We start from the raw sequence: 22520 nt of genomic DNA on the forward strand, positions 1-22520 counted from the left end.
TTTAGAATGAGAAAAATATGTTCAGGACAAAACTTTCTAGATTATGGTGATTATTTAATAATTTGCTTTGCCTTTAAAAGGAATGAAAACGAACTATCATTCCTATAATAACTTTATGCCATTCTCCCACGCACTTCTAATTTCGGTTGCAGCATCTGAAACTTAAGTGGTCAGGAATACTCTTTACTACCGTAAACTCACCTAATGTCCTTTTCTATGCAGATTTATTCCATTTTCCCACCATACTCTGTTTTTATTTTAGTACTTGATGTGTTGCAGATACTTTTCCAAAGTTCTTTTCAAAGCCGCTTTCATCTCCTTGTTTTTCAGGCTGTAAATGAGGGGGTTCAGCATAGGAGTAACCACAGTATATTGCACAGAAAAGATCAACTCCATGGGGGAACCTGAGTTTGGCATGAGATGGCGAAGCAAACCTGAACCATAGTAAAGCGTCACTGCAGTGAGGTGGGAAGAACAGGTGGAGAAGGTCTTACTTCTGCCTGAGGTAGAGCTGATGCTCAGGATGGTGGCGATTATACGAGCGTAGGATAAGAAGACCAGAAGGAAGGTTCCCAGCCCATGCAGGATAGTAGAGCAGAGCAAGGCAATGAGGTTTCTGGAGATATCAGAGCAAGACAGAGAGAGGAGAGAGGGCATCTCACAGCTGTAGTGGGAAATGATTTTGGCCTCACAGAAGACCATATTCATAGTTAGGAAGATATTGATGAGTGCATCCAGAAAGCCCAGTCCCCACGAGCCCCACACAAGCTGCATATACAGTGATTTGCTCATAATCTGCCCATAGAGCAGTGGGTGGCAGATGGCGGCATAGCGGTCATAGGCCATCACTGAGAGCAGACAGGCTTCAGTTCCTGCAGCAAAAAACACAAAGAAGACCTGAGCCAGGCAGCCCTCTACTGAGATAGTTTTCTTCTGGGACAGAAGATTCTCCAGCATTTTGGGCACAGTGACTGAAGAGAAGCAGAGGTCAACAAAAGCAAGGTGACTCAGGAAGAAGTACATGGGTGTGTGGAGGTGGGAATCAGCCCTGATCACCAGCATCATAACCAAGTTTCCCATTATGGTCAGGAGGTAAATCCCCAGGAACAACACAAAGAGCACAGCCTGGACGTGGGAGTTGGCAGACAGTCCGAGGAGGATGAACTCTGTGATTGCGCTGTGGTTCCCCAAGGCCATTTACAAAGTTGTTTCCCTAGAAATAATATGAAAAGGCATGGGAGTCAAAGGTCTATGATCCTTCAAGGAATTTTCTTATTGCATTGATTCTCATTTCATATCGCTGTTATTCAGGAAATAATTTTGCTCTCTATTATGACCTAAGTTTTGTGACTGCCACTGAAAACAAAAAGATGATTAAGATATGGTCCATGCTCTTAGTATTGTCCATTGAAGAACATGGATATGCAGGCAAAATACATAAATATAATTAATCCAATGGATTCTAAAATTCTAAGTTAGTGAGGGTCAATAATGATACTACATAGAGTGAATTTGATAAAATTTTAAGAAAATGTATGATTGCTCTTGCAAATGTGTTTCTGAGAGATATTTAGTTTGCACTGACAATGTGTTCAGATGTTTAGGATTGAGAAAAATGAAGGCATGTTTGGTAAAATATGGGTAGTTCTGAAAACATGCCTAAGGAATAAGTGGGCACCAGAAATCAGGGGATAAACATATGGGTCCTGTATCAGACTAGGTTCAAATCCCAGTTCTACCATTAATTAGCAATATGACTTTGTATAAGAGCATAAGGCCCTTTGCCTCAATTTCGTTATGTATAAAATGCAGATAATAATAGTACCACATAGTGTTTTTAGGATTAAATGTGAGATTAAATATAAAGTTTTTCAAAAGCACCTACTTCTAACTATTATTATTGTTATCATTTGAGATTGTAAGATAGGCAAAATTCACCTGAATTCTCACATAGGGTGAGGCGCTATCAAATACCAAAGTTTTTGCTGCTAATGCTGCTGTTGTTATTACTTCATATGTCTTTTTGAAGATATGTGTTAGAAGATCACATTGAAATCACTACTTGTGGCTGCCCTTCTCTGCCCATGATCCAAGCTGGAAGGTTAAATTAGAAGTGTAGGATTATATTGGGTGGAGGCTGGCTCCGCTTTGCCACTACTGCAGGTGCCTTCACTTGGAAAAGAGAGCATGTAATTGCTGCTGATGGGCATAGCCGCAAAACCACAGCTGTGATAAGGAAGAGACAAAGTAGTAGGGACTCAGTGTAGGCCCTGGGCCCACCCTAAAGAGCATTCCCAGGATGGCTGTGTATCCCAGAATGGGGTGAATGTCTATAGAAAAGTAACCAAGAGGAATGTTTGAAAGAGTTTCTGCTAGGGGGTATGAGTGTGGGTATCTTGGCTGTAGCAGCAGCTAGGACAGAGGACTCTGCTCAGTACTATACATTCTGGACCACACTCCCAGACAGTATAGGAAAAAAGTTTAGAAATTCATCCTATAGGACAGTGAGAGTTTGACTCACAGCTACTGGTTTCTGTTGGAAACACCCATTGCTGTTACCTCAGCCCCCACAGGAAGAAGGTTCTCCCCACCAACTTTACTCTGCTCAAACTCAGAAGGCTGTTCTGAACAATAATAGAACATTGAATCCTTTATATTCTTCTGTTGTACAGATACATAGACTAAATTTCTGACTGTCGTCTTAGTTTTCATATCTCAGCTTTCTCCTTCATGGCCAGATTGTGCTCATGTTCCTCAACTCTGATTCTCATAAATTTTCAGGTCTGGATTACAATGCTCTATTTTCTCAAACAAGAATTGTTTATCCGTGACTTCCAGCTTTGGCTTTACATCCTGAGATCTGACCTTGGGTCACTCATAGGACTTGTTAGGTTGGCTGGGTCAGTTCCGTGGTCCTGGCTGTTTGCAGTAAATCCAAAGTTCAGCCAAGAGACACCTCTAAATCCATACATTTTAACTCTTTAGCCATAAACCCAACCTCAAAATCCTTCCCATACCCCCCAAATATATTACCTGTACATCCTGTCCAATAAAGCAATCTGCTTTCCAACTTGGCAGCAGGAATTTTATTCAGATTCATCTACTAAGAAGGAAGATGATCTGGAGAAAGAGGCTTCTAAATCTTGTATCATGGTATGGTAGATTATAAAATCCTATTGATAATGAAGTGTTTTATTGAATTCTACACTAATACATTTATATAGTCATAGGGAAGTTCCTTTTTTTCAAAGGGTCTCAAACTCTTTAGTTTTCCCTGTTTCTAATATGTCTCAGTCATACATAATATTGTTTTGGTTTAATCAGCCCACAGAGTAGCTATGTTTAGGCAGCTGATTGGTTTGACTCCTTGCCCTTCACAGTCCAGGACATGGTGAGGGCAACAGCTTTTATATTATCTAGTCACATGTGAAATTGGACTCAGTCAAGAACTGTTTTCAACACTGAATTTTATAAGGACTAATAGGGATCTGCTATGTGTGGCCTTTGTAATGACTGGATGATGCAATGACTTATAATCATTAATTCTAAACTCTTCTTCATCTAATGGGAGTTGAAGTAAGAGAGAGTGGCCAAAGTATTATTTGCCTGGCTCCCTAAGCAGGAAAGGAGTATTTTTAATTGCCACTCTAAGGGCTAATTCTTTTCTCTGGGACATTTTAGGGAAAATCACCTCCAGTTAAGTTTACTGGATAAAATGACTTGGCCATCAAATAAGTAAAAAGACAAAAAAAAAAAAATTAGCAAACAAAAAGAAGTTATTTGCCTAAATGGTCTATTCAAATTTAGTTGTTTTCTGGATTCATTTAGATTCCTGCACAGGGCCCTGTTACAATTTGAGTACCCCCAGATTTGGGAGCATTTAGGAGAGCATTTGTTTAAAGGTTTGTTATAGTTTTAAGTACGAATAGATTGTTATACAAATGAAAATTTTCATTTACTTATTTATAATGAACTATAAGGTTTTCAGTCAAACTAGACTGTTCTGGCATATTTCCTCCAAGTTACTTGTAAAATAAATAAACAAAAGAAACACAATTCGTTGATGTTTGGTAAAATGAAGTCTACTTTTAAAAAAAATATATTCACTTTCTTTATTACTCTATATGGAGTTTAAAGTATTTTGTTTTGAATTAGTTATAATTATAACATTTATTCACACTGTATCCAAGGATACATGTAATTAAGATACAGTTATACATGTAACTTAATTATACATACGAATATGCATATTTAAGGGTACTCTGGGAAGGTCACACAAGAAACAATTGTGTTTGGTAGGTTTATTTTAATCTTTCTCTCTCCCGATTGATGAACCCACTTTCTTTAGCATGTTCAGATTCTTTTGCTTATAACTAGTGCAATTCTGTTGAAGTTCATTATTCTCCTCCTAAATTCTATTACTGATTTTGCTCAACCATTCAGAACCTTTTCTTAAGAGTAAGTTAAGGCTTTCGTTGCCTTCTCCTAAACTCAATTACTAATAATGATTGAAGACACAGATATTTTACCTAAAAGAAGAGCAAAATGAATATTTGGGGGAGTACTGAAAGTAATGAACCAATACTTTTATTACCACATTTATGGATTAAGATATTTATTCTATTTTCCCTTTGTTTTGACTAAATTAACACTTTTCTAATATCTCTGAGTTTATTTCCTATGCACTGCTTATTTATCTGGTATCATCTGACATTGTATAGAGCCAAGAAGTTTTTCTCAATGTCAACGCTCATAATGTGTGGTTAGTATCATATTATCCAGATTCTCTCTTATCCTTTAACTTTATTTTTTTCACTAGGAACATGGTAGATACTTCCCTGGTATTCTTCTCACAGCTGCCTTCACCTCTTTGTTTTTCAGATTGTAGATAAGAGGATTCAGCATGGGGGTGACCACATTGTACTGCACAGAGAAGATCAACTTCAGGGAGGATCCAGAGGTTGGCATGAGATAGCAGAGAAAGCCTGAGCCCTTGAACACAAACACTGTGGTGAGATGGGAGGAGTAGGGAGAAAATGCGTTGCTTCTGCCAGAAGTGAAGGTGGATGCTCAGGATGGTGAAGACAATGTGGATGTAAGAGAAGATTGGGAGGGAAGTTACAAGGCCATGTGGGACAAAGGAGCAGACATGACAATGAGGTTAGTGGTGACATCTGAGCAAGAGAGGAAGACAGAGGACAGCTTATAGCTATAATGTGGAATAATATGGCTATTACACAAGTTCATTTTCATTGCCAGAGGGACATTGAGAAGTGTGTCTAGAATGCTCAGGCTCCATGAACTCTACTCAAGCTGTATGTACTGCTGTTTACTCATCACCTGGCCAAAGAGCAGCAGGCAGCGTAGCGGTCAAAGGTCATTGGTGAGAGCAGACAGGCTTCAGTCTTTACAGTGATAAACACAGAGAAGACCTGAGCCAGTGAGCTACTCTACTGAGATGATTTTCCTTTAAGAAAGAAGGTTTTCCAATATCTTAGACACAGTGACAGATGAGAAACAGAGGTCTAAGAAAGAGAGATGGCTGAGGAAGAAGTCTGTGGGTGTGTGGAGGTCAGAATCAGCTCTGATTACTGGCATCATTGTCAAGTTCCCTATCAGGGTTGGGAGGTAAATTACCAGGAAAAGCGCAAAGAGCAGATGTGAGGTTGGCGTGAACAGAATGTCCAAGGAGAATCAACTCTGTGATTGTGCTGTGGTTCCCCAAGGCCATTTACGAAGGCTGGTCATTAAATATGATAAAGCACGGCAGTAAAATTTCTATTGTTCTCCAATCAATGCATAGCATTGATTCCTTTTTAATATCACAATCATTCAGAAAATATGTCTTTTAACTTCCACCATGGGCCAAGTTTTGTGTGTCACATGGAACATAAAGAAGATTCGATGCCTGTATTTAAAAATATAATAGTACAAAGAAGAATAAAAAAAATAAAGACAAACAATTAAATCGGAGTGTGGTTAAATGAAATGGGAACTGTAAGTGTGATTTAGAGCCAAGTCAGTAATGTTATCTAATTTAAGGTAATGGAGCAAAAATTTTAAGGATGGGTATGATTTCTCTATGGAGTGATGGGATGAAAACATATTTAGATTGAAGTAGCTGTTTAGTGGGAGGATTAAGATTAAGAATAGCAAGGCATGTTTGGTAAAATACAGGTATTTCTTAATAGCTAGAGCTTAACTGGGTAGTTGGTAGACAATATAGTGTAATGACTAAGGATGTAGGCTCTTGCATCAGACTAAAATAAAATCCCAGTTTCACCTTGTGCATGTTACATAATTGTCCTTGACTTCTGTTTCTTTGTTGAAAATTGGGATAATAATATACTGTTCTGTTAAGAGTTGTTATGAGAATTAAATGTAACAACATATGTGAAGTGCATTTTAAAAACCTATACAATATTATTCAGTGGATTGTCATTATTTGAGATTACAATTGTAACCTAAAAGAAATACTATCCTCATCAGGATTGTCTCCTATCACAGTTAAAGTTGTTCTTGCCACTCACTACTGCTCCTGTTCCTTACTGAAAGGTTATAATAATGTCGTTTTGAAGTCACTAAAGATAGATGCTCTCCTTTTCCCAGCTGAAAGACAATTTGGCATTTGGAATCACATAAAGCATCCAAGGATTAAATATCTCGAAGTTACTGAGGGCACTATTACTCGGAAGGAAAGCACAGCAGAGTCTAGGGATGACAAGGGAAAGAAAAGGTGGGCAACTTTGAGAGCTTGCCAGGACACCTAAAGTATTCTGGAATCACCAGCAGTGGCTGTTTCCTGTCCCACTAGAAGAGATTCTTACTGAATAACTGTTCTCTGTCCAGTCTAAGAAGGCTTCTTAAAGAGAGAAATAGAGCTTTTAGTCTAGTATATTTCAGTTTTGCAGGTAATTGGATTTATCTTTTGAGCTTTATCTTAAGACGTATTTCTCATTAGTCCAGTACCAAGGCCTTTCTGGGTCCTTTGACTTTGGTTTTGCTCAAACATTCAGGTCTATAAAAATGCCTGTTTGAACACTGGATGTTATCCATCAGCTTCAGCTTTGTTCTGATGTGCTAGATTTGGAACTTTGGACCACTTGTTGGATTCACCATGGTGGCCAAGTCTATTTCCTATCATGGCCATTACTTTGCCACCCTTTTCCCAATAAATTTATAACCTGGGGAACTTTGAGTCCTTACTTTTCACCTGATCAGCCAACAACAGATCCCTATCTCCTCTCCAATGCCCAAATGTAAGTTACCTGTACATCCTCTCCAAAGACAATCTGCTCTCCAGTGTGGCTGCAGGGCTTGTGTTTGAATCAAATACTAAGAATGAAAATGATCTGGAGAAATATTTTTCTATATTTGGTTTTATGACTGAGATTATAAAATTCTACTGATAAAGAAATGTTTTCTTGTATTCTTCACTACCGAAGTGGAATGCTACGGGGGAGTTCTCTTTCAAATGGTCTGTAACACCATTACACTGGCACGCCTCCGTTTGTTCCTCTGTTTTTCTAAACACCTTATCTCAGCCATATATAGGATACTCTGTCCTAACCCTCAGAGCAGCTATGTTTAGGTAGCTTAAGGGTTGACCCTCGGGCATCCATAGTCCAGAGAATGGCTGAAGCAAGGCCTGTTATTCCCTGTAGTCAGAACTTGAAATAAGAGGTTATAGTGAAGAGTACTCATGGGATTCCCTTAAGTGTGCATTTAGAACTTCTGAGTTGAAGCAATGACCAAAACCATCAAATGTGAACACTTGATAAGAAAGTTCATAGGAGACAGAGAAGGCAATGGGTATTTAATAATTTTCCTTTTTAAAAAAGAAATATTTTTTAGTTGATACTCTAAGCCAAGTCCAACCAGGTAAATCTGCTGTGTACATGTGAGTTGGAGATAAAAATGAATGAAAAATTATAAGTTTAAAGGAAAGAAATTCAATAACCAGTCATTTGCCTAAACTGCCCAGTATGTGTATGTATGTGTGTATATGTATAAATATATATATTTATTTCTATATATAAACTATAAACTTGCATTTTGCTGATTTGCACAATAAAATATACCTCAAGTGCCAGTGAATTAATTGGATAACATATTTGTTCATCTCACCAATGTTGGCATTCGGAAACATGGGGGGACTATAACCACATCCATGGTGGCAATGGACTGTGAATAACCTGTGTCTCTATCATTAGAGCACCTGCGACAAGGAGGTCACCATCAGGCTGTTTGATGAAATCAACTGGATCATCGCGTTGTCTGTCCCTGAAGGCAGTGGCACTGGTGATGAACGACGAGCACTACTTTGAGTGCTGTTAGTGAAACACCATTGTAGGCCATGAACTGAAGCGCTGGCTGATTGTTCTTAGCGTGCCCCCATCTCTTACTTCTAGCATGGCTAATCATCCAATCCTTAGGTATAACCTGACCGATGATATTCTCAATACCGTGGTCTCTAATGGTGAAATTCCAGGTGGCAAATGAAACAAGTCATTCCCAAAGGAAGTTCTTGGCAACTCTGAACTTCTGTATGATGAAGAGATGGTATCACATTGGCCCAAATATATGGAAGAGAGATGATGCATGAGTAGAGGACCTTGTCATTACCAGCTTCTAGCGAAATGTTGGACAAGTCCATCCTTTGCCTGATTCTAATTACATGCTGAATAGGATCTATTAGCATTTCCTGAACACTCTTCTATAGTAATTATTAAGTAGTACCGAGTATGAGAGGACAGTGAAACTCAGCCTTTATTAAAAAATAGAGTAAGGAGTGCAAGCCTCCTCTAATTCTCTCCATAATATTCCTATGTGGCTTTTGAAAAAAAATTGCACAGCTGACTGTTGACTATTCAATTTTAAAAGTTCTTCCCTTGATAGCCTTTGCTATGCCAGACAGGAGGAAAACCTTTCAAGAGTTCAGCAGGTTATAGGTTAGCGGTTTGCTAAAGGTGACTTGGCTTTTGAATCCCATTCTGGAAAGTAGGTCAAGCATAGTACATCTCCGTGTAGACAGACTCTGTCATGCAATTACTGTTCATCTAAAATGGCACCTGGATTCTCCTGAACACTGTTGCAACCTGATGGAATAAGATTTAGATCTGGCCACTTTCACAAGTAAGTTGACTCATTACCTTGTTAATCTCAAGATAATTTCCTCTTTGGAAGAGGAAGCCAATATTATTTGGAAATGGTAGTTGCAGGAGTAGTCAAGGATGGCTGACATGGCTGAGCCCAGCCAATCAGTCAAATTTCTGGAAATATCCTGGGTTGAGGCCTCTAGGGACATTTCACAAATAGTAAAGAACAACTCTCTCCCTGAAGCCTGACCATCATGGGTTATACTAATAAGAAAAAGGTACAAGGTGTGGAGCTATACAGATTCTGGTAGACACAGATACCACATTTGGGTATCCTGTCATCCCCAACATAGAGTGACTAGAAAAAAAAGACTAAATTTAAATGAGTCAGAACAGAGGAAGTCTTTGAAGACATGCAAAGGGTAATAGTATAAGATACACCTCTGGGACCGTAATTCTAATGGACCAATGTTTTAAGTATTTACTATTAAAATCCAGGCAGTCTGGAGTTTTTGGCATGCATGGTAGTGTCCAAGCCATGCAACAATGAGTGTTACCAAAACAGATGATATTGTCACCCACCAAAGTCACTAATGTGGAAGTTACTAGTGTAATGCCTGAGTGTTAACAAGAGGAAAACTACCTGAAACTGGCCATGGGGAGAATCAAGAACAAAGACTGATCCAAAGCTAACAGGTGGTTGACATAGGGTCATTACTAATGTTTCTAAAGGATTCAAAAGGATCTTAACAAAAATATACACTTATTTCTCCTTGGTATTTGTTTACTTTTTAACTGAAGCAGCAGCTGAAACACCATCGAGGTCCTGGAAATAAGGATTTTATATCAATTTGGAGCAATAACTTACATCTCATTGGATCAAGAAACACATTTCAACATGACTAATGTACAAAAATGGGTCAAAAGTATCCATTAAAACCTATTGAACAAGATACAGCATCCATTTATGATCAAAACACTTCACAAAATCAGTATAGAAGAAAAGTGCCTTAACATAATAAAGGCCATCTATGACAAACCGTCAGCCAACATTATACTTAATACTGAAAAACTAAAAACCTTCCCTCTAAGATCAGGAACAAGGCAAGGCTGTTCAGTATCGCCACTGTTATTCAGTATAACATTGGAGGTCCTAGCGAGAGTAATCAGGCAAGAGAAAGACATAAAAGGCATCCAAATAGGAAATGAAGAAGTCAAACTGTCACTATTTGTGGATGACATGATTTTCTATTTGGAAAACCCTAAAGACTCCACAAGAACACTGCTAGAAACAATAAGCAAATAAAGTTTCTGGATACAAAATCAATGTTCAAAAATTCATAGTGCTCCTATGTACTAATAATGAATTGTCAGAAAAAGAAGTGGAAAAAATAATTTCTTTTGCAATTGCAACAAAAAGAATAAAATACCTAGGAATAAATCTAACAAAGCATGTGAAGGACCTATATAATTAAAACTATAAGACCCTATTAAAAGAAATCAAAGAAGATACAAAGAAATAGAAAGATATTCTGTGTTCTTGGATTGGAAGAATCAACATAGTTAAAATGACCATATTGGCTAAAGCATTATACAGATTTAATGCAATCCCCCTCAAAATCTCATCAGCATTTTTTAAAGAAATAGGACAAAATCATCAGATTTTTAGGGGAGGACAAAAGACCCCAAATCACCAAAGCCATCCTGAGAAAAAAGAATGGGCTGGAGGCATCACTTTGCCCAACTTCAAATTATACTACAAAGCAACAGTAATCAAAATTGCATGGTATTGGCAGCAAAACAGACACAAAGACCAGTGGAACAGAAATGAGAGTCCAGAAATAAACCCATGTTTATTTGTGCAAGTAATTTTTGACAAAAGAGCCAAAAACCTACGGTGGAGAAAAGAAAGCCTCTTCAATGAATGATGCTGTGAAAACTGGAAAGCTACCTGAAAAAGAATGAAACTAAACTGTTGTCTATCACCACACACCAAAATTAACCCAAAATGGATTAAGGACATGGATATAAGACCTGAAACAATAAAATGCATAGAAGAAAACATAGGAAGTAAACTCAAAGACCTTGGACTTAAAGAGGATTTTATGAATTTGATCTCAAAGGCAAGGGAAGTAAAAGCAAAAATAAATGAATGGGACTACATAAAACTAAAAGGCTTCTGCTCAGCAAAAGAAATCATCAACAAGGTAGAGACACCATCTGAATGGGAAAATATATTTGCAAGCAGTGCCTCTGATAAGAGCCTCATATCAAAAATATACAAAGAACTCATACAACTCTATAACGACAAAAAGAACAAATGATCCAATCAAAAAATGCACAGACACTTCTCCCCAGAGGATATACAAATGGCCAACAAATATATGAAAAAATTCTCAACATCACTAGTTATTAGGGAAATGCAAATCAAAACCACAATGAGCTACCATCTCACACCTGTTAGAATGGGTATAATCAACAGGACAAGTAATAACAAGCATTGGAGAGGATGCAGAGAAAAAGGAACCCTCATACACTGTTGGTGAGACTGCAAATTGGTACAGCCACTATGGAAAACAGTATGGAGTTTCCTCAAAAAACTAAGAATTGATATACCATATGATCCACTAATCCCTCTACTGTGTATTTATCCCAAGACTTGAAAACCCATATCTGAAAAGATATTTGCACACCAATGTTCATATCATTATTCATGGTGGGCAGGACCTGGAAGCAATTGATGTGTCCTACGATAGATGATTGGCTAAAGAATCTGTGGTACATATATGCAATGTGATATTACTCAGCCATAAGAAGGGATGAAATACTCCCATCTGTGACAACGTGGATAGACCTTGAGATTATCATGCTAAGTGAAATAAGCCAGATAGAAAAAATTGAAAATCACATAGCATCATTTATATGTAGGATATAAACCTAAAAGCAACAAATGAACAGGACAAACAAGCAGAGACTCATAGACATGGACAATAAACTAGTGGTTATCAGAGGGTGGGGGGAGAGGGGAGGGGGAAGTAGATGGGGTAAAAAGGGTCAAATATGTAAAATTACAAGTTATGTAAATTATATCAAGTGAATAAAAAACCTATTGAACAGTTACTTAATTGCACATTTGTAGTGAAAAATTTAAACATTTTTATTAAAGACATGGTAAGATTTTGAAAGGCTTCCAAGATCAATTGAGTGAATGTGTGCCTCTCCTGAACATGAGGAGTGGTAAATGTGAAACCCTTCTAAAGAGATTTTTGGAAATCGGAGTGGTATTTTGTTTGTTGGTTTGCTTGTTATTGGCTCCAGCGGTTCTAGGCCCAGGACTACATCTGCATGTTCGAGGTAAAGAGAATATTGCTCCTTAAAAAACTATCTCTATTCTTTTTAATTAGACCGTACCCCACTACAATAGAAGTGCCACTCCACTACAATAACCTTCTGATGATTTTCCTCTCTAACTCTAATATTCCTCCCTGGGAATGGACAAAGAAGAGGCTCTGACAAATTTCTTATTGCCACTTTACAAATTTCTTTTTTTATATTTATAAGATATAACATTTTTCATCCTTTTATTGTTAACTTTTCTGTACATGGTATTTAAGGGAAAACTATTTTAAGCAGAAATTCATTGATAATTTCTATTTTTTGTTTGGAGTATTTAGGCCTTTTATATTTAATATAATTACTGATGTTGGATGTAGTTGGATTTTATTTCCCATCTCACCGTTTGTTCTCTGTCACATGTGCTCTGTATTTGTTTTTCCTCTTTCTTGCCTTATTTTGGATTAACTGTTTTTAAAAAAATCACTCTATTCTTTCCTTTCCATTAGGAGGCACTCTTTTATTCTTGTTTTAGTTGTCACCCTGGATATTATCACATGTATTCTATAAATTGTACTCTTCTCACTTTCTGGGCAATGAAAAGATAGTTTTAATGCTTTCTATCCCTCCCTAACCTTTTGTGTTGTTATTGTGGTGCATTTTGATTGTGTGTGTGTGTGTGTGTGTGTGTGTGTGTGTGTGCATGTGTGCATATATATGTGTATATATGTATACATATGTATGTGTGTGTACAATGTCTCAAGACATTATTATGTTATTATACAGGTCACTATTCATTGGAATTTACCCACAGATTCAAACTTTCAGGTGCTCTTAATTCATTCCTCTATTTTGATGTTTCCATTTAGGAACATTTTCCCGCTATATAAAGAAATCCTTTCAGTATTTCTGTCATGCAAGTATGCTGGTGCCAAATGTTTTCAGTTGTTGTCTGTCTGAAAATATTTCTTTCTTTCTTTCTCTCTCTCTCTCTCTCTCTCTCTCTCTCTCTCTCTCTCTTTCTTTCTTTCTTTTTAAAAGGCACATTCATTACTTAAGTAATATCTGGTATTTTATTGGTATACTACTGTGCAAAAGGCTCTAGCCAAAAACATCCCAAACACTCAATCCAATGTGTTAAGCCTCACTTTGTTAATTAAGCCTGTGTACAGCATGTGATGCTTCTAAAAGAAAAGGGACACAAAATCATGCAGAGCTGGGGAGGCTGTCAGTACTTTGAGTGGTCAGGTAGACTGCAGAGAGGGATACCAAATACTTTTTTTTTTTTTGGTTACTCTAACTGAATTATTGTTCAATTGCCCAACACAACAGATCTTCAAAAGAAATGAAACATTAATTAACATGCATTATTTGAACTACATGTCATACTTATATTTAGCAAATTCGGATAGTTTTAACAAAGAAAGCCTCCCTCATTTGCAGTTATGAAGATAATTATCCATTTGGATTTTTTTTTTTCTGGACAAAACAGAACTGATGAGCTATAAGTGATATTGTTTTATGTCATAAAATACTAGCTTTTTTCATTTATGTTTATAAGCATTTACTGCTTGAATCAAGGTTAGGCTTGTTATGTTAATAAAGGCAATTTTATTTTAGCAACATGTACTTACTTCATTCTAAAAGATTAAAATGCATAAAGAGAAACAGCTTTTATTTTTGTTTGCGTCCTGTGAAATTGAGTTATTTCACTGATATGAAATAACAATAACTCATTTTAGGACCCTATCATCTTCTGAAAAATGCCGCTTCTTAAATGTGTCATACCATCCCAGACTTGGTCAGAGCAAAATAATGCAAGCAACTAATTGCTTGGCTCCAGTGAAAGGTAATTAACATGTTGGAACAAGCTATGGAGCAAGGGAGCATGACCAGATGAAAGGAGACTTTTTATTTAAAGGCAAAATATCTCATATGTCCTTCACAGGCAAGTTATACTCACACACTTACCGACCTGTATATGATCTCCTAACCTGAACTTCTTTTTTCTTCAAGGGCTGATTTAGGTTGACTTTTTGAGAATGATGTCCATAAGAGAAAGAGATTTCTGTGGTTACATGTAAACCTGTGATAGGTTTGCAGTAGTTACAGGTAAAGATGGTAGTTAAGAAATCAGCAATGATCCATCTATTTGAAGGTCAAACCAGCTTCACTGTACACCCTAAAGACTTTCCCAATGGCATTGACACAGACAGCTGCTCTCAGGTTCAATCTTAGGTTGTTCTTTATGGCTATGTGAATGATTTACCTGGCAGAAAACTCCATAGTGTACGCTACGGCAGAATGCACAGTTTTTCTTGGATGTACTTGGTAATGTTTTGGAATCCTGTTGTGGGTAAAACAGGTGCTTTCCAAATTTTCATTCTAAACTCTCTGAAACAGACATGAGCAAGTAAGAGTTAAAATCTCTTTCCTATTCGAAGGTCAAATGGCCATAGCTGATGTGATTTATATTCTTCAGCCACTAAAAGTAAGACACTGTCACTCCTCCAGCATTCAAGCAGAGGTCAGGAATAATCATAATGTTTCTCTCCAGAAAAATCTTATCAGCTTCTGGAGTTGTTGGTTCATTGGCAGCTTTGGCAATGATATTGGCTCTGACTCTGGGTGCATTGGATTTGGTCCACTGCTTCTTATTGGCAGCAGGGATCGGTATGTCACAGTCTGCTTCCAAGATGTTTCTTTTGTAGGGCTTTGCCTGGGGGAAGCCCAGAATCCATCAGTGTTGCAATTTGAAGTTTTCTAGTTCCTTTGGATCAATGCCATCTGAATTCCATATGCTTCCACTAGACTCACCAACAGGAACACATTTAGCACCAATAAGATGCAAATATCTCATAAAATGTAGGCCCACATTGTCAAATCCCTGAATAACAAATATTTTCTCTCCAAACCCTGGAGTCATTCCTAAAATGCTCATGTAAAAAGCTTCAATGAAGATGTTTCAATCACATGGAAAACACCATGGCCAGTAGCAAAGATACTCCCGTGGATACCACTTTGACTGATGGGTTTACCAGTAATGCAGGCTTGTGCATTAATAGCAGTGTGCTCTATGGTGCTGGCATAGGTGCCGGCAATCTAGGGCAGCTGCAGCTCTCCTGTGCCGGTGTCTGGGAAAGGCACATCAGCGCTAGGACCAATTAAGCCCTTTTTCACTAGTTCCGTGGAGAATCTCCTTGTGATCTTTTCCAATTCATTACTACAGTTCTTAGGATCGATTTTAACATCAGCTTTAGTACCCTCAGTTGACACATCAACCACGGCACATTTATATATCATAGGAGAAGCCAAAGCTTTTACTTTATCTGCTTTACTATCACGTTTACCTCCTTTGCAGGGAGCCCAGTGCTGGTTGTGTTGGGTTTATTAGCCCTAGATGACTTCCCAGAGCTGTTGCCGCGGTTGATGGGGAAGGGCAGTTTCAGCACATGGTTGCAGGGCTTGATGGTTCGCAGGGTGCCATACATTAGGTTCTGCTTCTGCTTCTGCTCCTTGCTCTCTGGGGTCTTGCCGTCTTCCATCAGTTTGCCCTCCACTGTGGTGCCGCCACGGTCGAGAAAGCCCTCCACCATCTTGAAGAAGTTGGGGTCGTCCTCGAGGTCTGCGGTCCTGCTGTAGTGTCACCGAGCAGGCGGCGCAGGCCTGGGCAGTCCGACTGCAGCTGCAGAGGCCAGCACGGCGGGGCAGGGCGGCAGTGGCATTTCGCCCAGGCAGCTGCACGTCGCGGCCAGGCGGGGGCGCTGGGGGAGAGGCCCCCCCGGGGACGGCCGTCCTTTAAGCTTCCTCCCTTCGTGGCTGCGCTCTCCCCTCTGGCCGCTGGCCACCTGACCAGGAAGAGCCGGGTGCGACACAGCGACGCCCGAGAATGGCAGGGCGGGACCGGCCCCTGGTGCGTGCGTAACTAATGAGCTGGGCCTGGGCCACCCTCCTCCCAGCCCGTCAGGTGTGTGGCTGTGGAGAAGCTCTTCCTTTATTTCTGAGGTACCTTTTTATTTTTTATTTTTATTTTTTCAATTTGAGGTACCTTTTGAAGTATTGAGCTTCCTTTCCGTGTATTTTCTTTCGTCATTTTCAAATGTCAATCCACTATCTTAAGGCTTCCATCACTTCTGTTGGGAAATCAGTTTGCAGTTTAATGGTTGCTCCTTGGAAGGCAGGCTCACCCCTTATTTCCCAGGTAAAAAGTACAAATGGAGGCCCTCGGCCCAAGGCCCTTTCTTGTCCCACCCTTGAGTCCTCCATGAAGTCAGAGGGTCTTTGCATGCTTGAAGAATTCATCTCACACAATCAAACTCCATGCATGCTCCTCAGGCCTGGTGTGCACACTCCTGAAACCTGCAGTGGACCTGAGACTGTTGGGGCAGGGAATTCTGGGGTCCCAGTATTTGGAGCATGATTTATATTTAGTTTGCTGGCTGTGGGTGGGTCTATCAGCTAAACTCTGCAGGACCCTCACACTGTGAAGAGTGGCAGGCTGGAAAGAAGCCACATAGGAAGCCCTGAAATAAAAGTCCAGGCCTGGAACATGGTTGCTTGTGCCTCAGTGGTACTGTTTAAAAGTAATTTGTCTTTTGTCTCAGTCTGTTTTTAAATATTTCTTTTTATCTTTGGTTTTCAGTAGTTTATTATGAAATGCCTAGGTGTGGTTACTTTTGTATTTGTCCCGCTGGAGCTTCATAGTGGTTAAGCTCCTCTCTCTTATCTCCAAACCCACCCTTAGGCTTTATGGTGTGCAGCATTTAGACAGTGTATTTCTTCTTTGACAACCCATTTTATTTAGGGGGCACTTAAAGGGAGACTGCTTGCTGTTCCTGTTAGCATCACTCAAGCAATAGCTGGAGTTGTGCTTTCCAGCTTTTTCTCAGCACTCCCAGAACTAGTCTTCTCCTGCCCTCTCAGGCATAGCAGTAGCAAGAAAGCTCCCCTTCCTAGCTCCACAAGACCCCCCACCCACCCCTACACACTCTGAGCTCCTGAGATAGTATCATCACAGATGGGCAGTACCCCTCTGCAGAGATCTGAGTTTCAGCTCCTGGAGAATTTCCTGCAGGCTTCTAGTTGCTGATGATCCAATCTCTTTTCTTTGTTCCCCTAGTCCTAAGCCATTTGCTGTAATTACCATCTCTGTATCACCATAATGTTCCCTTTTTACTTTTCCAATTTTTCAATTTCTGTTTAACTACGTTTTCATATTAAATCGTATCATTCTGTCCCATTGTGTTCTTTCTGCAACTCTAAATACATATATGTTAGATCTTAGCATTTCCCGCAGATTTTAATGATTTTATGCTGTATTTTCCATTTTGTTTTGGTTTTTGTATTTCAGTCAGGATATTTTCTATTGACCCACATTCTAGTTTATTAATCTCTTCTTTTTCTAATCTAATCTTGGTCATTATATTTTTTGGTTCTAGAATTTACTTTTGATTCTATTTTATAGATACCAGTTCTCTGGAGAACTTCTCTATTTTACCATTTATTTTCTCAAACACATTTATCAGTCATTTTAAAATGGATGTCTAAAGAGATAACCAGTGTTGCCAAGGATGTGGAGAAAGGGAACCCTTGTGCACTGTTGGTGTGAATGTAAATTAGTGCAGCTATTACAGAAAATGGTAGGGAGAGTCCTCAAAAAAATTAAAAATAAAACCAACATATGATCCAGTAACCCCACTTCTGGATATATATATTCAAAAGAAATAATATTACTGCCTTGAAGAGACATCTGCACCCATGTTCACTGCAGCATTATTCACAATAGCCAAGACATTGAAACAACCTAAATGTCTGTCAATGAATAAATAGATAAAGAAAATGTGATATATGTGTATATATATCACAATGGAAAAAATATCCAGCCATCTGAAGAAGCAAATCTTGCCATTTGTGATAACATGGATGAAACTCGAGGGCATTATACTAAGTGAAATAAGGCAGAGAAAGATAAATACTATATGATCTCACTTATATATGGAATCTAAAAAAGCTAAATTCATAGAAACAGAGAATATTTTGGTGGTTGCCAGGGGGTGGGAGAATTGGGAAGATGTTGGTCAAAGGGTACAAACTTCCAATTTCAGGATGAATAAGTTCTGGGGATCTAATGTACAGCATGGTGATTATAGTTAACAATACTGTATTGCATACTTTAAATTTTCTAAAAGAGTAGATCTTAAATGTTATCACTGTACACACAAAATATGGTAACTATGTGAGGTGATAGATGTGTTAACTCGCCTTATTATGGTACTTATTTCACAATATATACATATATCAAATCATTCTGTTTACACTTTAAACTCACACAATGTTATTTGTCAATTATATCTTAATAGAGCTAGAAAAAGCAAATATTTGTTGAATAAAGAAATGAATGAATATAAAAAAATATAATGCATGTTTAATACATCCAATATCTAGAGCACCTGTGGTTCTGTTCTGTGTTTTTCTTTTTTTTTTATTTGGTCCCATTTTAAGGAATACCTGACACTTTTAGAAATAAAATTGAAGCTCTGGTGTTATCTTACTCCACAAAAGAATGACTTTTGCTTTATGCAAGCAGTTAGAGGGAAATCATCTTAATATATTTGGCATTGGGCTTTTTCAAAATTGTTTCTTCGGTTGTAAGGACTGATGAATTTCTTGTTTAGTATTCCTCCTACAGTGTAGTGCTTCCATGACCTTCCATGGCTGTAACTAGAGGAGTCATTGCTACTCACCTCTTCTTGGCTGACCCTAAGCTCCAATTTTGAACTACAGTTAGATCTGCTTGGCTTCTCAGCCTGAGACAGTACTTCCTGTTCAGCTTCTTATCTTCTTGTCATGTGCTACTTCGGAAATGACAGATATCTTTTGGGGAAAATTGATGCAGGATGTTGGGCTCACCTGAAAACATTTGCTTCTTTTGGGAATCTTGGCCCAACAAATCCCAACTGCCTTGGTAGCTCTGAACTTCAAGTTTTGTGTTCATATACCCACAAATTGCTGAAAGCTCACCTAAGGTTCTTAGCCTCTTAACTATCAGTTTTTGCTAGGCTTCTCTTGACCATGCCCCACGTACAAATATATAAAAGCCTTGACAAGACAATACAGAATATCAAGCTCATCTCAATATACTTCTCTTCCCTCTGAGGTCTTGGTCTCTGACTCTTGACAGCCTTGTTAGACTTCCCAATACTTTCAAAAATATGCTTTTTGCATTTTATTTATCTTTTTCTAGTTCTTAAAAGAAATGTTCATTAGATACGAGCTGGTCCTACATGATCAGAAGTGAGGTGTATATATTCTTTGTAACTAAGAAAACATGAAATTTCTAGAATCATGAAACAACTTTGTAAGCAAAACTTTGACTTTCCCAAAACTCTTAGTTTGGGCTGTCTCAAACATTTCTCTATCACTTGGCTCTTGATTGCTTTTCGATGCTCCACCTTCATCTCTGTAATAATTAGGCAGCATGAGGTTACTTAAAGAGAAATTTTAAATCCTTTCATCATTCAGATGCTTGTGGGGGAGGGAGAGAGAAAATCAGGGAATCTGATTTGATAAGAACTGGCAAACCACTCCCTGGATAACTCTGCACCTTTCTCATATGCCCAGAAAAACCGCATGCATTGACAGCGCTCCCACTATTCCAATCCCAGGTTTCTCAATCTTCTTTCAACACAGTCCTTTAGCAATATCAGGATCTGTACCATACCATTCCCTATTCAGAGATGATATTTGAGTGATTGCTTCTATTAATTTCTCTAATAAATAATCAACTCTTTGAGCAAATATAGCTAAGGTTTGTTCAGCAAAAGACAGACAGTGTCTTAAGGCATTTGTTACAGCTGTGGCCAGGTACCATACAATTGCCATCAAAATACATTTGCTGGACAGTGGCTGTTTGGATCCTGTATCTTTTGTTGTTGTTGTTGCAAATTAGGATATTTTACATATTTTATGTTAAGACTGACAACACGTTTGCAACTTTTGCAACTTCTGGTTGAAAAATTGGCCTAAGGATTGCCAAGATTTTTATGCAAGATGCATCCTAGGGAATAGCACTGTATAAAGTCCATGTTCTGGTAATAATAGACTTCTATATATGGGTTTTCGAAATATTTTTTAAAGCAGCATATATTTAGAAATTTGCTACAGATTATAAATATAAAAAGATTTTCTACAGTTCACTAATGCAAAAGAAAAAAAATGGTGGGGAAGGGAAAAGAAATCTCTACCAATCTCTCCTTTTCTTTTACTAACAAAAAATTAAAGCAAAAGTATTTTTCTTTTTCTATACTGAACATCTAGGTGTGCTATTACTGTTTGGCCAAAGAGTGCTGAGTTTAATTGAATTCAATTTTAAAGTATTGAATAGAAAAAGAAAATTATTGTCCCACTCAACACCAGCCTTGCAACCAAGAACTGCTATTTAAATGCCTTTGAGAGTAACTTTACCCAATACACTCATTTTTGTACTAGTGCATTATTTTAACAACAAAAAAAATCTAAACAAAATCTATTAAAAACATTAAATTCGAAGAAATTATAGGTGCTATTGAATGCTTTGAAATGACTACAGTTTCATTATAGCAGTCTCAAGGTTCCGGAAGTTATTTATTTCTATTTTTCTGGACATTAAAATAGATAACATCACTTTATGAACCATATTTATCATATATTACATTTACATATATTATTATATTCAATTTTCTCTAAAACTGTGGGGAGTATAATAATTATTATTTCTGTTTTCCAAATGAGCAAGCTTAAGCCCAGAAATGCCAGGCTACCTTACACAAAATTACAAAGCAATTAAAGAACAAAGCTAAATTTCAAATCAAAGCAGCATAATCCACAGTCCATAGAGTTAATCAGTATAAAACATGACTTCATAAAAAACACATCAGTGTAAGTATGGCATATTTCGGGAATTGTATTCCAATTTGGCAGATAAGGAAGTGCTCCCTTGAGAAAGATATGTGAGATGGACTAGAAAGATGAGTAAGAGTTATGCAAAGACTTGGCAGATTGAGCTGAGATTAGTTCCAAGTGATGGCAAAGTAATGGTACTATCTAGGCAATGTCCCAAGATTAAAAATGTGACTTACTCCAAGAACAGAAAGTAGCCTAGTGTGCCTGTAGTGAAAATAATTTTTGACAGAGTAGTATAGAAAATAATGAGGGTGGAAAGTTAGAATGGACCAGAAAGTAATCAAGTGTTATTTATTCCATATGTAGGTGATGGAACATCACTGAAATACTTTAAGCTGTGAAGTTATTTAAATACATTTAAATATATTTAAGTTTGGAAAGATCATTCTGTAGTTACATTTTGTTTTTGTGTTGTTTTGTTCTTGGCTTTCTAGGTAAGGCACAGTATTTTATTTTTGGGAAATTCTTTCTAATATTGAACTCAAATTGGATCCCTCAAGCTTTCCACGTTTGTCTTTTTTTAAAAAAAATTTTTAATTAGTTTCAAGTATTCAGTATATCGGTTAGACATCTATATAGTTCATCAAAATGATCCCCTCAGTTGCTCCCTCCCTCCTCTGACCCTCCACCTAGGCAATGTATTCATGTTAACTTCATTCCCTATGTCGTGCTCCCCATCCCTGTGACCATCCATCAGCTACTAATTTGTACTTCCTTAACCCTTCACCCCATTCTTCCAGCCCCACAAACTCTCCTCCCCTCTGTCATCAAAGCGTGCACTATATTTGTGAGTCTGTTTTTGATTAGTTTGCTCTTTTTATTCCTTAGATTTCAAATATAAGTGACATCATATAGTGTTTATTTTTCTGTCTGACTTAAATACCTTCTAGGTCCATCAAAGCAATATTCTTTTTCCATCCTCTTCCTTTTAGTCTCTGTGTGTCTTTTAATTAGAAGCGAGTTTTGCATTTTTTCTTCTTAAAGAAGTCTCCCCAACATTTCCGTAATACTGGCTTGGTGGTGATAAATTCCTTTAGCTTATTTTTTGTCTGGGAAGCTCTTTATCTGTGCTTCAACTCTAAATGATAGCTTTGCTGGGTAAAGTATTCTTGGTTGTAGATCCTGGGTCTTCATCCTGTCGAATATTTT

The 22520-nt window shown here is 37.9% G+C and overlaps 1 protein-coding gene and 2 pseudogenes across 1 annotated transcript; all 3 read right to left on the reverse strand.

The window, feature by feature from the left end:
- Positions 1-258: 258 nt before the first annotated feature.
- LOC107514283 (olfactory receptor 8S1-like) lies at positions 259-1197 on the reverse strand. The gene has a single exon (XM_016151849.2). The coding sequence runs from the start codon at positions 1195-1197 to the stop codon at positions 259-261; it is 939 nt and encodes a 312-aa protein (XP_016007335.1).
- A 3618-nt stretch (positions 1198-4815) lies between these two features.
- Positions 4816-5731, reverse strand: LOC107514281 (annotated as a pseudogene).
- An 8670-nt stretch (positions 5732-14401) lies between these two features.
- Positions 14402-16156, reverse strand: LOC107514292 (annotated as a pseudogene).
- Between the last annotated feature and the right edge of the window lie 6364 nt (positions 16157-22520).

Source organism: Rousettus aegyptiacus, unplaced genomic scaffold (assembly GCF_014176215.1).
Source record: "Rousettus aegyptiacus isolate mRouAeg1 unplaced genomic scaffold, mRouAeg1.p scaffold_m13_p_2, whole genome shotgun sequence".
Classification (NCBI taxonomy): domain Eukaryota; kingdom Metazoa; phylum Chordata; class Mammalia; order Chiroptera; family Pteropodidae; genus Rousettus; species Rousettus aegyptiacus.